General features: G+C 52.5%; 1 protein-coding gene and 1 pseudogene across 1 annotated transcript; one reads left to right on the top strand and one right to left on the bottom strand.

The window, feature by feature from the left end:
• Nucleotides 1-7,798, top strand: part of LOC142470962 (PDZ domain-containing protein GIPC1-like) — a 25,883-nt pseudogene extending 18,085 nt beyond the window's left edge.
• Nucleotides 7,799-9,425: 1,627 nt separating this feature from the next.
• C20H19orf67 (chromosome 20 C19orf67 homolog) lies at nucleotides 9,426-17,118 on the bottom strand. The gene is made up of 6 exons (XM_075577362.1): nucleotides 16,881-17,118; nucleotides 15,791-15,935; nucleotides 13,742-13,842; nucleotides 11,538-11,714; nucleotides 11,304-11,450; nucleotides 9,426-9,795 (listed from the first exon to the last, which is right to left on the bottom strand). Exons 1-6 carry the CDS (start codon nucleotides 17,012-17,014, stop codon nucleotides 9,576-9,578), a joined length of 924 nt encoding a protein of 307 aa, XP_075433477.1. The 5' UTR covers nucleotides 17,015-17,118; the 3' UTR covers nucleotides 9,426-9,575.
• Nucleotides 17,119-18,040: the final 922 nt, after the last annotated feature.

Below are 18,040 nucleotides of genomic sequence, written 5' to 3'. Positions count from 1 at the left end.
TTCCTGGCCGGGCCGCCGGGTTTTGACCTGCTCTTCTCCGGCTGGGCCTGAGCTCCCTGGGGGCCGCACTGGTGTGTAACGTGCTGGGTGGGGGGGCCCTGCTGAGGGCTCGGCTCTTGGGAGTCCCGGGGGGGGAGAGGATGGGGAGGAGGCGGCGGCGGGGAGCCCGTTCGCGTGACCTGGAGATGGTGGTGCAGCTGTTGGCTGTCACGCTGGTGTCATGCGTGTGCTGGAGCCCCTGCTGGTGAGGAGAAGGGGTGGAGGGGTAATTATGTGAAGAAGATACTCGGGGGCGCTCTCTCTCTGTTTTTCTCTCTGTTTTCTCACTGACCCTCTCTCTGTTTTCTCTCTGACCCTCTCTCTGTTTTCTCTCTGTCCCTCTCTCTGTTTTCTCTCTGACCCTCTCTGTTTTCTCTCTGACCCTCTCTCTGTTTTCTCTCTGACCCTCTCTGTTTTCTCTCTGACCCTCTCTCTGTTTTCTCTCTGACCCTCTCTCTGTTTTCTCTCTGACCCTCTCTGTTTTCTCTCTGACCCTCTCTCTGTTTTCTCTCTGTTTTCTCTCTGACCCTCTCTCTGTTTTCTCCCTCTGACCCTCTCTCTGTTTTCTCTCTGACCCTCTCTCTGTTTTCTCTCTCACCCTCTCTGTTTTCTCTCTGACCCTCTCTCTGTTTTCTCTCTGACCCTCTCTCTGTTTTCTCTCTCACCCTCTGTTTTCTCTCTGACCTTCTCTCTGTTTTCTCTCTGACCCTCTCTCTGTTTTCTCTCTGACCCTCTCTCTGTTTTCTCTCTGACCCTCTCTCTGTTTTCTCTCTGACCCTCTCTCTGTTTTCTCTCTGACCCTCTCTCTGTTTTCTCTCTCACCCTCTGTTTTCTCTCTGACCCTCTCTCTGTTTTCTCTCTGACCCTCTCTCTGTTTTCTCTCTCACCCTCTGTTTTCTCTCTGACCTTCTCTCTGTTTTCTCTCTGACCCTCTCTCTGTTTTCTCCCTCTGACCCTCTCTCTGTTTTCTCTCTGACCCTCTCTCTGTTTTCTCTCTGACCCTCTCTCTGTTTTCTCTCTCACCCTCTCTGTTTTCTCTCTGACCCTCTCTCTGTTTTCTCTCTGACCCTCTCTCTGTTTTCTCTCTGACCCTCTCTCTGTTTTCTCTCTGACCCTCTCTCTGTTTTCTCTCTGACCCTCTCTCTGTTTTCTCTCTGACCCTCTCTCTGTTTTCTCTCTGACCCTCTCTCTGTGTTCTCTCTGTGTTCTCTCTGACCCTCTCTCTGTGTTCTCTCTAACCCGCTCTCTGTGTTCTCTCTGCTCTCTCTCTGTTTTCTCTGTTTTCACTCTGACGCTCTCTCTGTTTTTTCTCTGACCCTCTCTCTGTTTTCTCTTTGACACTCTCTCTGTTTTTTCTCTGACCCTCTCTCTGTTTTCTCTCTGACGCTCTCTCTGACGCTCTCTCTGACCCTCTCTCTGACCCTCTCTCTGTTTTCTCTCTGACCCTCTCTCTGTTTTCTCTCTGACCCTCTCTGTTTTCTCTCTGACCTTCTCTCTGTTTTCTCTCTGACCCTCTCTCTGTTGTCTCCCTCTGACCCTCTCTCTGTTTTCCCTCTGACCCTCTCTCTGACCCTCTCTCTGTTTTCTCCCTCTGACCCTCTCTCTGTTTTCTCTCTGACCCTCTCTCTGTTTTCTCTCTGACCCTCTCTCTGTTTTCTCTCTCACCCTCTCTGTTTTCTCTCTGACCCTCTCTCTGTTTTCTCTCTGACCCTCTCTCTGTTTTCTCTCTGACCCTCTCTCTGTTTTCTCTCTGACCCTCTCTCTGTTTTCTCTCTGACCCTCTCTCTGTTTTCTCTCTGACCCTCTCTCTGTTTTCTCTCTCACCCTCTGTTTTCTCTCTGACCCTCTCTCTGTGTTCTCTCTGTGTTCTCTCTGACCCTCTCTCTGTGTTCTCTCTAACCCGCTCTCTGTGTTCTCTCTGCTCTCTCTCTGTTTTCTCTGTTTTCACTCTGACGCTCTCTCTGTTTTTTCTCTGACCCTCTCTCTGTTTTCTCTTTGACACTCTCTCTGTTTTTTCTCTGACCCTCTCTCTGTTTTCTCTCTGACGCTCTCTCTGACGCTCTCTCTGACGCTCTCTCTGACCCTCTCTCTGACCCTCTCTCTGACCCTCTCTCTGACCCTCTCTCTGACCCTCTCTCTGACCCTATCTCTGAACCTCTCTCTGACGCTCTCTCTGACGCTCTCTCTGTTTTCTCTCTGACGCTCTCTCTGTTTTCTCTCTGACGCTCTCTCTGTTTTCTCTCTGACGCTCTCTCTGTTTTCTCTCTGACCCTCTCTCTGTTTTCTCTCTGACCCTCTCTCTGTTTTCTCTCTGACCCTTTCTCTGTTTTCTCTCTGACGCTCTCTCTGTTTTCTCTCTGACCCTTTCTCTGTTTTCTCTCTGACGCTCTCTCTGTTTTCTCTCTGACCCTCTCTCTGTTTTCTCTCTGACCCTCTCTCTGTTTTCTCTCTGACCCTCTCTCTGTTTTCTCTCTGACGCTCTCTCTGTTTTCTCTCTGACGCTCTCTCTGTTGCTTACACTTCCCTCTCTCTGTCCCTCTCTGTCCCTCTCTCTGTCCCTCTCTCTGTCCCTCTCTCTGTCCCTCTCTCTGTCCCTCTCTCTGTCCCTCTCTGTGACCCTCTCTCTGTCCCTCTCTCTGTCCCTCTCTCTGACCCTCTCTCTGACCCTCTCTCTGACCCTCTCTCTGACCCTCTCTCTGACCCTCTCTCTGAACCTCTCTCTGACTCTCTCTGACGCTCTCTCTGACGCTCTCTCTGTTTTCTCTCTGACGCTCTCTCTGTTTTCTCTCTGACGCTCTCTCTGTTTTCTCTCTGACGCTCTCTCTGTTTTCTCTCTGACGCTCTCTCTGTTTTCTCTCTGACCCTCTCTCTGTTTTCTCTCTGACCCTCTCTCTGTTTTCTCTCTGACCCTTTCTCTGTTTTCTCTCTGACGCTCTCTCTGTTTTCTCTCTGACCCTTTCTCTGTTTTCTCTCTGACGCTCTCTCTGTTTTCTCTCTGACCCTCTCTCTGTTTTCTCTCTGACCCTCTCTCTGTTTTCTCTCTGACCCTCTCTCTGTTTTCTCTCTGACGCTCTCTCTGTTTTCTCTCTGACGCTCTCTCTGTTGCTTACACTTCCCTCTCTCTGTCCCTCTCTCTGTCCCTCTCTCTGTCCCTCTCTCTGTCCCTCTCTCTGTCCCTCTCTCTGTCACTCTCTGTGACCCTCTCTCTGTCCCTCTCTCTGTCCCTCTCTCTGACCCTCTCTCTGACCCTCTCTCTGACCCTCTCTCTGTTGCTCACACTTTCCTTTCTCTGACGCTCTCTCTGTCCCTCTCTCTGTCCCTCTCTCTGACCCTTCTCTGTTTTCTGTCTTACGCTCTCTCTGTTTTCTCTCTTACGCTCTCTCTGTTTTCTCTCTGATGCTCTCTCTGTTTTCTCTCTGACCCTCTCTCTGTTTTCTCTCTGACCCTCTCTGTTTTCTCTCTGACGCTCTCTCTGTTTTCTCTCTGACCCTCTCTCTGTTTTCTCTTTGTCCCTCTCTCTGACCCTCTCTCTGACCCTCTCTCTGACCCTCTCTCTGTTGCTCACACTTTCCTTTCTCTGACCCTCTCTGTCCCTCTCTCTGTCCCTCTCTCTGTCCCTCTCTCTGACCCTCTCTCTGTTTTCTGTCTTACGCTCTCTCTGTTTTCTCTCTTACCCTCTCTCTGTTTTCTCTCTGACGCTCTCTCTGACGCTCTCTCTGACGCGCTCTCTGACGCTCTCTCTGACGCTCTCTCTGACGCTCTCTCTGACGCTCTCTCTGACGCTCTCTCTGATCCTCTCTCTGATCCTCTCTCTGACCCTCTCTCTGACCCTCTCTCTGACCCTCTCTCTGTTTTTCTCTCTGAACCTCTCTCTGTTTTCTCTCTGACGCTCTCTCTGACGCTCTCTCTGACGCTCTCTCTGACGCTCTCTCTGACGCTCTCTCTGACGCTCTCTCTGACCCTCTCTCTGACCCTCTCTCTGACTCTCTCTGACGCTCTCTCTGTTTTCTCTCTGTTTTCTCTCTGACGCTCTCTCTGTTTTCTCTCTGACCCTCTCTCTGTTTTCTCTCTGACCCTTTCTCTGTTTTCTCTCTGACGCTCTCTCTGTTTTCTCTCTGACCCTCTCTCTGTTTTCTCTCTGACCCTCTCTCTGTTTTCTCTCTGACCCTCTCTCTGTTTTCTCTCTGACGCTCTCTCTGTTTTCTCTCTGACGCTCTCTCTGTTGCTTACACTTCCCTCTCTCTGTCCCTCTCTGTCCCTCTCTCTGTCCCTCTCTCTGTCCCTCTCTCTGTCCCTCTCTCTGTCCCTCTCTGTGACCCTCTCTGTGACCCTCTCTGTGACCCTCTTTCTGTCCCTCTCTCTGACCCTCTCTCTGACCCTCTCTCTGACCCTCTCTCTGACCCTCTCTCTGTTGCTCACACTTTCCTTTCTCTGACCCTCTCTGTCCCTCTCTCTGACGCTCTCTCTGTCCCTCTCTCTGACCCTCTCTCTGTTTTCTCTCTTACGCTCTCTCTGTTTTCTCTCTTACACTCTCTCTGTTTTCTCTCTGATGCACTCTCTGTTTTCTCTCTGACCCTCTCTCTGTTTTCTCTCTGACCCTCTCTGTTTTCTCTCTGACGCTCTCTCTGTTTTCTCTCTGACCCTCTCTCTGTTTTCTCTCTGTCCCTCTCTCTGACCCCTCTCTCTGTTTTCTCTCTGACCCTCTCTCTGTTTTCTCTCTGATGCTCTCTGTTTTCTCTGACCCTCTCTCTGTTTTCTCTCTGACCCTCTGTTTTCTCTCTGTCCCTCTCTCTGTCCCTCTCTCTGTCCCTCTCTCTGTCCCTCTCTCTGACCCTCTCTCTGACCCTCTCTCTGACCCTCTCTCTGACCCTCTCTCTGTTTTCTCTCTGACCCTCTCTCTGTTTTCTCTCTGACGCCCTCTCTGTTTTCTCTCTGACCCTCTCTCTGTTTTCTCTCTGACCCTCTCTCTGTTTTCTCTCTGTCCCTCTCTCTGTTTTCTCTCTGACGCTCTCTCTGTTTTCTCTCTGACCCTCTCTGTTTCTCTCTGTCCCTCTCTCTTGCTCTCACGCTTTCCTCTCTCTGTCCCTCTCTCTGTCGCTCTCTCTGACGCTCTCTCTGACCCTCTCTCTGACCCTCTCTCTGGCCCTCTCTCTGACCCTCTCTCTGACCCTCTCTCTGACCCTCTCTCTGACCCTCTCTCTGACCCTCTCTCTGACCCTCTCTCTGACCCTCTCTCTGTTTTCTCTCTGACGCTCTCTCTGTTTTCTCTCTGACGCTCTCTCTGTTTTCTCTCTGACCCTCTCTCTGTTTTCTCTCTGACCCTCTCTCTGTTTTCTCTCTGACCCTTTCTCTGTTTTCTCTCTGACGCTCTCTCTGTTTTCTCTCTGACCCTCTCTCTGTTTTCTCTCTGACCCTCTCTCTGTTTTCTCTCTGACCCTCTCTCTGTTTTCTCTCTGACCCTCTCTCTGTTTTCTCTCTGACGCTCTCTCTGTTGCTTACACTTCCCTCTCTCTGTCCCTCTCTGTCCCTCTCTGTCCCTCTCTGTCCCTCTCTCTGTCCCTCTCTCTGTCCCTCTCTCTGTCCTTCTCTCTGTCCTTCTCTCTGTCCCTCTCTCTGTCCCTCTCTCTGTCCCTCTCTCTGTCCCTCTCTCTGTCCCTCTCTCTGTCCCTCTCTGTGACCCTCTCTGTGACCCTCTCTCTGTCCCTCTCTCTGTCCCTCTCTGTGACCCTCTCTCTGTCCCTCTCTCTGACCCTCTCTCTGACCCTCTCTCTGACCCTCTCTCTGTTGCTCACACTTTCCTTTCTCTGACCCTCTCTGTCCCTCTCTCTGACGCTCTCTCTGTCCCTCTCTCTGACCCTCTCTCTGTTTTCTGTCTTACGCTCTCTCTGTTTTCTCTCTTACGCTCTCTCTGTTTTCTCTCTGATGCTCTCTCTGTTTTCTCTCTGACCCTCTCTCTGTTTTCTCTCTGACCCTCTCTGTTTTCTCTCTGACGCTCTCTCTGTTTTCTCTCTGACCCTCTCTCTGTTTTCTCTCTGTCCCTCTCTCTGACCCTCTCTCTGACCCTCTCTCTGACCCTCTCTCTGTTTTCTCTCTGACCCTCTCTCTGTTTTCTCTCTGATGCTCTCTGTTTTCTCTGACCCTCTCTCTGTTTTCTCTCTGTCCCTCTCTCTGTCCCTCTCTCTGTCCCTCTCTCTGACCCTCTCTCTGACCCTCTCTCTGACCCTCTCTCTGACCCTCTCTCTGACCCTCTCTCTGTTTTCTCTCTGACCCTCTCTCTGTTTTCTCTCTGACGCCCTCTCTGTTTTCTCTCTGACCCTCTCTCTGTTTTCTCTCTGACCCTCTCTCTTGCTCTCACGCTTTCCTCCCTCTGTCCCTCTCTCTGACGCTCTCTCTGTTTTCTCTCTGACCCTCTCTCTGTTTTCTCTCTGACCCTCTCTCTGTTTTCTCTCTGACCCTCTCTCTGTTTTCTCTCTGACCCTCTCTGTTTTCTCTCTGTCCCTCTCTCTTGCTCTCACGCTTTCCTCTCTCTGTCCCTCTCTCTGTCCCTCTCTCTGTCCCTCTCTCTGTCCCTCTCTCTGTCCCCTCTCTCTGACCCTCTCTGACCCTCTCTCTCTGTTTCCACTGACTTTGTTTTGATTCTCACTTCCAGACTGTTTGGTTTATCTCCCTAGGCTCTTTCCCTTGACCTCTGCTGAACTCTCGCCACCTCTCATACAGAATGTGTCTGCATTTATCTCTCTCCTTCCTACCCTCCCTCCCTCCCTCACCTCATCACTCACTCACTCACTCACTCTCACTCCCCTCTCTCTCTTTCAATCTCCCTATCACTTTTTTGCTTCCCCTCCATCTTTCTATCACTATTTCTCCCCTCTCTCCCTCCATTCCCTCCCCCTACACCTATCTTTTGCGTGCACGCAAGTACGTCTCTCTCCCCTTTCTCTCCCTCTCTTACTTTAATGCAGGTCTCAGTAATGATGTCACACACCACCATGCCTCTCTCTCTCCCCCATCCCCTCTTGCTCCCTACCATCTCCCTCTACCTTCCTCCTTTTTCCTCTCTCTCGTGCACAGGTCTTTCTCTCTCCCTCCTTCCCCCTCTCCCTCTCTTTCTCCCTTTATCCCTTTCGCTCACCCACTCCCTCCCTCTCTTACGCTCTCTTCTCATGTGCAGGTCTTGGTGATGATGTCACACACTGGTGTGCCTGTCCCCCGCAAAGATTGGCTGCTCCTCAGTGTGCGCCTGGCCTCATGTAACCAGATCCTTGACCCGTGGGTTTACATCCTCCTGCGACGCTCCATGCTCCGACGTCTCTGCGCTCTCCTCATGCGAGTGGCGCGCATGCGTGGGGGGAAACTGAGCCGCTGGGAACCTGAGGACTTCCAGAGCTCCAACCACAGCGAAGTCAGCCGCTTATAGGGGCCACGCACCAGAAGACTGAAGCCCTGGCACAAGGAGAGACACGCACGAGGGGAGAGACTCTTGCGCTAAAGAAGACCCTCGCACGAGGGGGGAGGGGAGAGAGAGACCCTCGAATGAAGAAGGACATTGGCACAAGGAGACACCCTTGCACGAAAAAGAGAAGCTATTGCACCCAAGCAAGACCCTCGCACCAGTGGAGAGAAAGAGACCCTCGCACCAGTGGAGAGAGAGACCCTCGCACCAGTGGAGAGAGAGACCCTCGCACCAGTGGAGAGAGAGACCCTTGCACCAGTGGAGAGAGAGACCCTTGCACCAGTGGAGAGAGAGACCCTCGCACCAGTGGAGAGAGACCCTCGCACCAGTGGAGAGAGAGACCCTCGCACCAGTGGAGAGAGAGACCCTCGCACCAGTGGAGAGAGAGACCCTCGCACCAGTGGAGAGAGAGACCCTCGCACCAGTGGAGAGAGAGACCCTCGCACCAGTGGAGAGAGAGACCCTCGCACCAGTGGAGAGAGAGACCCTCGCACCAGTGGAGAGAGAGACCCTCGCACCAGTGGAGAGAGACCCTCGCACCAGTGGAGAGAGAGACCCTCGCACCAGTGGAGAGAGAGACCCTCGCACCAGTGGAGAGAGAGACCCTCGCACCAGTGGAGAGAGAGACCCTCGCACCAGTGGAGAGAGAGACCCTCGCACCAGTGGAGAGAGAGACCCTCGCACCAGTGGAGAGAGAGACCCTCGCACCAGTGGAGAGAGAGACCCTCGCACCATTGGAGAGAGAGACCCTTATACCAGTGGAGAGGCCCATGCAGAAAGAAACACTGAAACAAGGAAAGAGAAACCCTTACATAAGAGAGACGCTCTTGTACAAGAAGAGACACTTTTGCATGAAGAGAGAGAGAGAGAGACCTGCTTACAAGGGGAGAGAGAGAACCTTGCAGAAGGGTAGAGAGAAACCCATGCACAAGGAAAGACCCTGACACGTGAGAAGAGACTCACAAGAAGAGAGACGGACCGTTGCATGACAAAGAGAGAGAGGAGGAGCGTGGCACGAGGAGAGAGAGAGACATGTTTGCACGAGGAGAACAGCTGCCAAAAGATAGAAAAGAACCTTACATGAGGTGGAGCCCATGAGACCTTACTACCAAAGAGACTGTCACCATGGGAGAGCCAATCACATCAAGAGCGATGCTGAAGGGTAGAGGCTTGCACAAGGACGTTTGCACCAGCAGGTCCTGTCACACTCCGGGCCCGCACACTTGGACAGGCACTCATTCACAGTGACGCTGAAAGAAGGAGAGACACTTGTAGGATGGTTGACCCTCGTATTGGAGATATTCCCAAATGAGGGACATGTGCATCTTTGCACCAGAGACTCTGACACAAAGAGAGACCCTCCCACAAGGAGAGACACTTGCACATGTCCTTGCAGGATGGGGGACCCTCGTATTAGAGACATTCCCACATGAGGGACCTCGGCATCGTTGCACCAGAGACTCTCACACAAACAGAGACCTTCCCACAAGGAGAGACACTTGCACATGTCCTTGCAGGATGGCTGACCCTCGTATTAGAGACATTCCCACACGAGGGACCTCGGCATCGTTGCACTAGAGACTCTCACAGAAAGAGAGACCTTCCCACAAGGAGAGACACTTGCACATGTCCTTGCAGGATGGCTGACCCTCGTATTAGAGACATTCCCACACGAGGGACCTCGGCATCGTTGCACCAGAGACTCTCACACAAAGAGAGACCTTCCCACAAGGAGAGACACTTGCGCATGTCCTTGCAGGATGGCTGACCCTCGTATTAGAGACATTCCCACACGAGGGACCTCGGCATCGTTGCATCAGAGACTCTCGCACAAAGAGAGACCCCCCCTCCCCACAAGAGGGAGAGAGACCTTGAACGCCCTTCAACGCCTTGTGCCACTGGCTCTACCACTGACTCGACACATGACCTCACACAATGTTATATCTCTGTTTTATACTGTGAAATACATCAGTGTTTCCCTCTTATTGTGCATGGCAGCTTACTTATGCTCTGGCCTCGTGATTGGCCCCCATTGCCACGGATACGCTGATCCCACCCCATCGGAGTATTCAGTTGACGCAGTTCAGGTCACGGTTGGAGGGGGAGGGGAGCCGGGGGAGGGGAGCCGGGGGGGGGGGGAGGGGGCTTTGTTATCCAGAGGGACATGGGTCTCGGCGACCACATCCGCTCCGAGATTCATCAGGATTTGGACCAAGAAGTCGGTGGCTGCAGTGTGCGAGGGCTCGTGGAAGCCCACTGTCAGGAGCTGGTGGTACCATCCGGAGGGCTGAGGGCAGAGGACCCTGGAAGAGAGAGTGAGGGAGAGAGAAGGGAGAGTAGGAGAAGGAGGAAGAGGAGTGAATCAGGCAGGGAGTCTGAGAAAAGAATAAGTAGAGGGTGTGAAAGAATGGGTAAAGGGGGAGAGAGAGAGAAGGTGAGGGGTTACTGTATAGAGGGCAGAGAGAAAGGGGAGATGAGGGTGTAGAGAAAGCAGAGAGAGGTGGTGTGGGGAGGTAGAAAAGGGGAGAAGGGGTTAAAGAGTGCAGAGAGAGGATGTGGGAAGGTGCAGAGAGAGGGGGGGAGGTGAGGAGAGGGGGAAAGCGCAGAGAAAGAGGAGGGGGTAGAGTGCGTGCAGAGAGAGAATGTGAGGAGGTACAGAGGGCAGAGAGGTGAGGGATACAGAGTGCAGAGAGGAGGAGAAAGTAGAAAAAGCAGAGGGATGAGGTGAGGGGACGAGCGTGCAGAGATAGGGAAGGTGAGGGGTGGAGGCGGGAGGTTAGGGGGTAGACAGTGGAGGGGGTAGAGAGTGCATAGAGAGTGCATAGAGAGAGAGGTGAGGGGGTAGAGAGAGCAGAGAGGAGGGAGAAAGGTGAGGGGGTACAGAGTGCAGAGAGAGGAGGGAGGGCATAGAGAGAGTGCAGAGAGAGGGAAGGGGGTAGAGAATGCAGAGAGGTGGGGAGAGCATAGAGAGAGGTGAGGGGGTAGAGATAATTAAGACAGAGAGGTGAGGAGAGAGATATATGAGGAGGTAGAGTGCAGAGCAAGAGAGGGGAGGTGAAGGGGTGGGGAGGAGAGAGATATGAGGGGTAGAGAGAGTGCAGACAGAGGGGAGGTGAGGGGGTGGGGAGGAGAGAGATGAGGTTGTAGAGAGTGCAGACAGAGGGGGTGGGGAGGAGAGAGATGAGGGGGTAGAGTGCAGACAGAGGGGAGGTGAGGGGGTGGGGAGGAGAGAGATGAGGTTGTAGAGCGTGCAGACAGAGGGGGTGGGGAGGAGAGAGATGAGGAGGTAGAGTGCAGACAGAGGGGAGGTGAGGGGATAGAGTGCAGACAGAGGGGAGGTGAGGGGTAGAGAGTGCAGGGAGGGGGTGGGGTGGATAGAGATGAGGGGGTAGAGTGTAGACAGAGGGGAGGTGAGGAGGTGGCGAGGAGAGAGAATTATGACTGGGTCGAGAGAGTGCAGACAGAGGGGAGGTGAGGTGGGGGGGAGAGGGAGAAATGAGGTTGTAGAGAGTGTGCAGACAGGTGAGGTGAGGGGGTGTGGGGGAAAGAGAAATGAAGGGGTAGAGAGAGTGCAGACAGAGAGGGGAGGTGAGGGGTGGGGAGGAGAGAGATATGAGGGGGTAGAGAGAGTGCAGACTAGAGGTGAGGTGAGGGGTGTGGGGAAAGATAAATGAAGGGGTAGAGAGAGTGCAGACAGAGAGAGGGGAGGTGAGATGGTGGGGAGGAGAGAGATGAGGGGGTAGAGAGTGCAGGCAGAGTGAGGGGGTGGGGAGGAGACAGAGATATGAGGGGGAGAGAGAGCGTCTCTCACCAGGACAGCACGTCGGTGTCACTCGCAGGTTCCAGAGGGATCCAGAGACCTATAGACCAGAGCCTGTGCTTCTCAGAGGGTCCCGGGGGAGGGAGAGACATCCCCCGAGAGACATCCAGACCTGTATCTCTGTAACACAGGAAGTAACTGGGGAGACAGAGAGAGAGAGAGAGAGTGTGTGTGTGAGAGTGTGTGTGACAGAGTGTGGGGAGAAAGGGATAGGGAGATACATACTATTTGGTGTGCGTCTCTCTTCCAAAATCAGTATCTTCTGAGACCTCCACATTCCAGCGCAGTCTCTTGTAGAGTGCTTGGTGCGTGCGACAATATGGGGCTGGCATGAAATATCGGAAAATAGAGACGAGGCAGGCGGGTCCAAGAGAAAACCTCCCACAGAGAGTGCATGCCATCCTGAGAGACAACCATGAGACAGAGGAGTGTCAGAGAATCTCACACACGAGAGTGCATGTCATCCTGAGAGACAGACATGAGGCAAGTCTGAGAATACCTACCACAAAGAGCATATACCAAACTGAGAGATAGCCAACAGAGACACGAGACATGCAGACAGCCACGAGACAGTTATGAGGGAGAACGTCCCACAGACGGTGCACACCATGCTCAGAGACAGCCATGAGACAGACATGATATAGACATGAGACAGGCAGGTCTGAGGGATGACCTCCCGAGAGAGCATATGCCAAGCTGAGAGACAGCCAAGAGAGAGACGAGATATGCAGACAGCCGTGAGACAGAACTTCCCAAAGAGAGCAATTGCCACGCTGAGAGACAGCCACGAGATGGACATGGGACCAGGGACGCCGACAGGGGGAGAGCCAGGACAAGTGTCTTGAACCAAGTGGCTGCGCGGGGCCAGGCCGGTGCTGGAAGTTGGGCCGAGCCAAAGGTCGGGCCCAATTTCTTTGCCCGGCTGCCGGTCCTCTCGTTGCTGCCGGACCCTGGCTCTCCCCAGCTGTGGGCCTCCCTCTGATGTCGGTGCACGCCAGCATGAGAGAGGCCCGGCGCGGAACAGTGAGGGAGGCCCGCAGCTGGAGAGAGCCAGCAACGAGAGGTCCGGCAGCCGGGCAGAGAAGTTGGGCCCGGCAAGAGGTTGGGCCCAACTGTTTTGTCTGGCAACTAGGCCCTGGCTTTCTCCAGCTGCGGGCCTCCCTGACTGTCCCACGCAGGGCCTCCCGTTGCCACCGGGCTCCAGCTCGCTCCAGCTGTGGGCCTCCCTCACTGTCCCACGCAGGGCTTCCCGTTGCCACAAGACTCCGGCTTTCTCCCGCTGCCGGCGTCCCTGACTGTCCCACGCAGGGACTCTCTGACGTCGGCGCACACACCGGCATGGGGGAGAGGCCCGACGTGGGACAGTGAAGGAGGGAGGCCCGCACAGCATGGGAGAGCCGGGTCCAGAGCATCCCCCCAAGGTAAGTGTGTGTTTTCTGTGTATTTTGGGTGTGGGGGTGTTTGGGGGGGGGGGTTGTATGTATTTTGGGAGGAAGGTGTGTGTGTGGTAATTATTTTGGTGGGGATTGTGTGTTTGTGTGTGGCTTGGGGGAGGTAATGTCAGCGCTTGAGATGCAGTCCTACTTGGAAGTGATTTAGTGGAGCTATTATACCTTCATCTACAGCACCTACCATTATATATGTGTTTTTATAGCGCTTACCTGTGTACCCCAGCACTCACTACATTCGCACATTCCTGTTTGAGGAAGTTCTTCAATCAAGATTACGTGTATTATTTGTCTTATTCAGACTAGTTACCACAGTCATTAGAGCACTATCTACCAGAACTTTGTTCTATTACCTTGTATCCCCCCAAGGTAAGTGTATGTTTTCTATGTATTTGGGGTGTGGGGGTGTTTGTGGGGGGGGGGGGAGGGGGCGGGCGTAGTATGTATTTTGGGAGGAAAGTGTGTGTGTGGTAATTATTGTGGGGGAGATTGTGTGTTTGTGTATGGCATGGGGGAGGTAATGAGGGGGAGGGGGGATTAAGGGTGTGAGAGAGGAGTACTTGATGGAGAGGGGGTTGGGTGTAAGAGAGGGAGTGAGGAAGAGAGGTGGGGTGTGGGATAGGGGGGTAAGAGTGAGACGGGGCGGGGGGAAAGACATACATGGAAAGAGGGAGGGCTCGCTTGACCGCCGACAAGAGGGGGGAGCTGTCGAAACTCTAGTCCTGGCCCCGGGAACTCTGCATGAGACAGACCCTCCCACAGAGCGTATACGCCATGCTGTGAGACAGTCAAAATAGAGATACAAGACAGTACTTCACACAGAGGGGGATTGCCATGCAGAGAGACAGCCACGACAGATATGAGAGAATTTCCCACAAAAGGTGTCTACACCATGCTAGGAGACAGACATTAAGACAGATATGAGACAGAGCGATTACCATACTTAGACAGTAAAGGGACTGTCATAAGACTGACACTCACCCTCCTGGGTCTGTTTCATCGAGAGAGATGAACCCAAATGACCCGTACATTAGAGACAGCTGCTCCAGGCGGCTCACCAGCTGCTGCGAGACATCCAGGAGCTGAGAGGGAGAACATCAGAGAGCACTATTGGCACCCCACACATTTAGAAACACACACACAGTCCCTACAAGCTCAAACCCCAAACCCACTCCACTATAGTGTATGTATTTGTATCAATAAGAGTGCTTCTGGGATAGAGACCTAATACCAAATCTGTCTCAGCGTCTCCCCTGCTGAAATCCCTCTCCGGGCTTCCTATCAACTCCCGCATCTCACACTCCATTCTTCTCCTCACTTTTAAAGCTTTACACTCTTCTGCCCCTCCTTACATCTCAGCCCTAATTTCTTGCTATGCACCATCCCGAATCTTGCATTATACTCAAGGATGTCTTCTCTCTACCCACCTTGTATCTAAAGCCCTCTCCCGCCTTAAACCTTTTTCACTGACTGCCCCACACCTCAGGAATGCCCTTCCCCTCAATACCCGACTAGCGCCCTCTCTATCCACCTTTAAGACCCATCTTAAATCCCGCCTCCTTAACGAAGCATATGAATAGCACCGTAGATACTACTAGACACCATACATAAAGCTTGGCCCCCTGCAGACGCACTTACCTGAACACCCTCCTACTGTCTCTGTACGTTCTCCCCACCTACCAATAGATTGTAAGCTCTTCGGAGCAGGGACTCCTCTTCCTTAATGTTAAATTTATGTCTGAAGCGCTTATTCCCATGATCTGTTATTTGTATTATTGGTTATTTATATGATTGTCACGTGTATTACTGCTGTGAAGTGCTATGTACACTAATGGCGCTATACAAATAAAGACATACATATAATACTGTATATACAACAAAAGAAAAAAAAAACAACTGCTACATCCAACATAACAAATTAAGTTAAATACCATCTGTCATTCTTCTCATACAGTAGGTGACGGACATTTAGTTTAATCCTTCGGCCAAAGGATTCTAAACCTGCTGCCACGTCACTGGTTAACCCTTACTGCAGGTCCTGCACGTTCTCTTTACCTCTCTACTGGAGGAAGAAGTCTCCCAATAGACAGGTCCTTCACACGTATGTATCAGGGCTGTGTGTTTTAAATGTAGGTTGGGAGCAGGGTTGCCACCACTCCGGGGTTTGACCCGGAGACCACGGGTTTCGGCCGCGTATATGTCCAGGCTACGGGTTTACCTGGGAAATCTCCGGGTCGGTGACATCTTCCCGGCATCCTCTCCCCCCCCCCGCCCCCCTTTGCAAATCCCATCATCGTGGCTGCGCGACGTCAAATGGCCGGACCGGAAGCGCCCGTTGCCGTGGCAATGAGATGCTCTGACATGACAATGTGGCCCCAGCGCCAATAATAAGGCGTCCCGTTGCCGTGGCAAGGTGGCACCATTTGGCCCCCTGCAGACGCACTTAACTGAACGCCCTCCTACTGTCTCTGTGCGTTCTCCCCACCAATTAGATTGTAAGCTCCTCGGAGCAGGGACTCCTCTTCCGAAATGTTACTTTTATCTCTGAAGCACTTATTCCCATGACCCGTTATTTGTATTGTTTGTTATTTATATGATTGTCACCTGTATTACTAATGTGTAGTGCTACGTACACTAATGGCGCTATATAAATAAAGACATACAATACAGTACATATACATACATCGCACAGCCATGTTGATGGGATTTGCAGGGGGGGTGCCGGTAAGAGAAATAAATGTCAAGATCATTTTTTTACATTTATCTCCGGGTTAGCCGTAAATAGAAGGTGGCAACCCTGGTTGGGATGTCTGTGGCCCGTCCTCCTTGGTTTTAAGCCCACGCCACTAATTAGCTGCTCCTTATAGCGCTTTGGCCAAAGGATCAACTAAATGACCCTTACTAATGAGCGGAATAACAGATAGTAATTAACTTCATAATTTGTCACATCGGATGTAGCATTTGGCTCTTTTTTTGTCTTTAGTCCTGGGGGGGAGTGGGAGGGCGGGGGGTGTCTCGCCCGCTCCTTACCTGTCTCTGGATGGTCTCGGGCAGGGTGCCGTTCTCGTGGAGGGTGCCTCGTGCCGCAGACTCCAGGTAGAGCAGGAATGGCTGAGCGATGCGCAGGAGAGCAGGGAGGGCGAGGGAGAACTGGTCCCGGCGGATGGAGTCCCGGCTGGGGAGAGACCGCAGGGTGCCTCACTGAGACTGCCAGTGACTGTCACTGTCTCACTGGGACTGCCTCACTAGGACTGCCTGAGACTGTGTGTGTATGGCTGTCTCACTGAGACTGTCTTTTATGGCTGATCCCCAGAGACTGTATTTGATTTATGACTCACTGAGGATGTCTGTATCAATCTGTCTACCACAGATTTATTATAGCTGTCTGTCTCTGACAATCTCATGCTATCTCTGTGTCATGTTGTCACTGGCTGTCTCTAGCTGTCTCATGATGCTGTCTAGCGGTCTCATGCTATCTAGATTCTCTGGCCGTCCCCCTGTCTGTCTATTATTAGTTCAGCAGGTAGCTCTGTAGCTCCTTACCCTCTCTGTCTCTGGCGGTCTCTCACCTGTACAGCAGGTAGCTCTGTAGCTCTCTGTCTCTGGCGGTCTCTCACCTGTACAGCAGGTAGCTCTGTAGATCTCTCTGTCTCTGGCGGTCTCTCACCTGTACAGCAGGTAGCGCTGTAGCTCTCTGTCTCTGGCGGTCTCTCACCTGTACAGCAGGTAGCTCTGTAGCTCTCTGTCTCTGGTGGTCTCTCACCTGTACAGCAGGTAGCTCTGTAGCTCTCCCCCTTGCTCTGTCTCTGGCGGTCTCTCACCTGTACAGCAGGTACTGTAGCTCTGTAGATCTCTCTGTCTCTGGCGGTCTCTCACCTGTACAGCAGGTAGCTCTGTAGATCTCTCTGTCTCTGGCGGTCTCTCACCTGTACAGCAGGTAGTGCTGTAGCTCTCTGTCTCTGGCGGTCTCTCACCTGTACAGCAGGTAGCTCTGTAGATCTCTCTGTCTCTGGCGGTCTCTCACCTGTACAGCAGGTAGCGCTGTAGCTCTCTGTCTCTGGCGGTCTCTCACCTGTACAGCAGGTAGCGCTGTAGCTCTCTGTCTCTGGCGGTCTCTCACCTGTACAGCAGGTAGCTCTGTAGCTCCTCCCCCTTCCTCAGCAGATATCTCAGTGTATCCAGCAGGGGGCGGAGCTTCTCCTCATCTGACCGCTCCTCGGGGGCGGGGCCTGGTACTTCACATGACGACTCCATGGTTCCTCCCTGCAGGTGACAGTTATCCACACACCAGCTGCTGTGTCAGTTGGGGAGGGGACAGGGTCAGCATCTCCATGACAACCGCAGCTGCAAATCAGAGGGCCTGAAGCCTGAGAGTTCTGAAGGGGAGGGGCCTGAGAGCCTCACAGAACGGAGACTTCTGATTTGTTAATAGCACAAATCTGTGTGTGTGTGTGTGTGTGTGTGTGTGTGTGTGTGTGTGTATATATATATACACACACACACGGACATTGAGCAGGTTTTGCATTAACGATTATCATGTTTTGCCTTTTAGGTGGTCAATGCCCCATTTATCCGTAATGTCATTAGATGCCATACCCAGGCTACATATTACGTATCCATTGCAATGGTCTTGTGACGCTTCTGCCACTGCTTTATGCCAGGGCAGTTTATATTGGCCACGTGCCGGGTCCACGGAAACAGCCACGGATTTGATACTAGGTCCACGAGTGACCAATAGCCTTCCACATCGTCATTTTAACATTTATATTTTTGCCCTTAGCACGTTGGAGTGTTGATTTTTGCATGACAGTGCATGTCTGACCTTGGCCTCATATGTAATTTGTGGTTGGCGCTATTTTTCTGTTTGCCACACAAGTGACACTGCAGCAATGTGAATAGGGACCACAGTTCAGCTCTATGGCTTCTGCCACACACATACATGTGGAGCCTACACACACCACGTTTGGCTTGGGAGCCACTGTGTGAACTTTAATCCCCCTGCAGTGGCTTCCACTATATTTCCTATTGATCTACTAAGTACACCTTGTACTGAGTGCTCACATTGAGGTCACCCCAGGTCAGCACTGCATCTGACATCACGGCTGTGCAATCAACTTGATTTGCAGCACCTGTCATTTGTGAGTATTCTAGGGGTATATATATATATGTGTTCACTTCTGTGCTGTAACTGCACCACCTTGACAAAGGTCCCATTCGTGGACCGAAACGTTGGTTTTGTGTTTATTTTTTCAATACACTTGTTTGTTCAATTCTGGAGTG

The sequence above is a fragment of the Ascaphus truei genome, chromosome 20, assembly GCF_040206685.1.
Source record: "Ascaphus truei isolate aAscTru1 chromosome 20, aAscTru1.hap1, whole genome shotgun sequence".
Lineage (NCBI taxonomy): Eukaryota > Metazoa > Chordata > Amphibia > Anura > Ascaphidae > Ascaphus > Ascaphus truei.
This window is presented reverse-complemented; position numbering and strand designations above follow the sequence as displayed.

What these genes read in the sequence shown, in the direction of transcription:
- C20H19orf67 (XM_075577362.1), bottom strand. Translation starts at nt 17,014, where the DNA reads ATGGAGTCGTCATGTGAAGTACCAGGCCCCGCCCCCGAGGAGCGGTCA. An exon ending in GATGAAACAGACCCAGGAGG is followed by an intron (nt 11,715 to 13,741) that starts GTGAGTGTCAGT and finishes GTTGTCTCTCAG; the next exon opens with GATGGCATGCACTCTCTGTG. An exon ending in GACACCGACGTGCTGTCCTG is followed by an intron (nt 9,796 to 11,303) that starts GTGAGAGACGCT and finishes TCTCTCTTCCAG; the next exon opens with GGTCCTCTGCCCTCAGCCCT.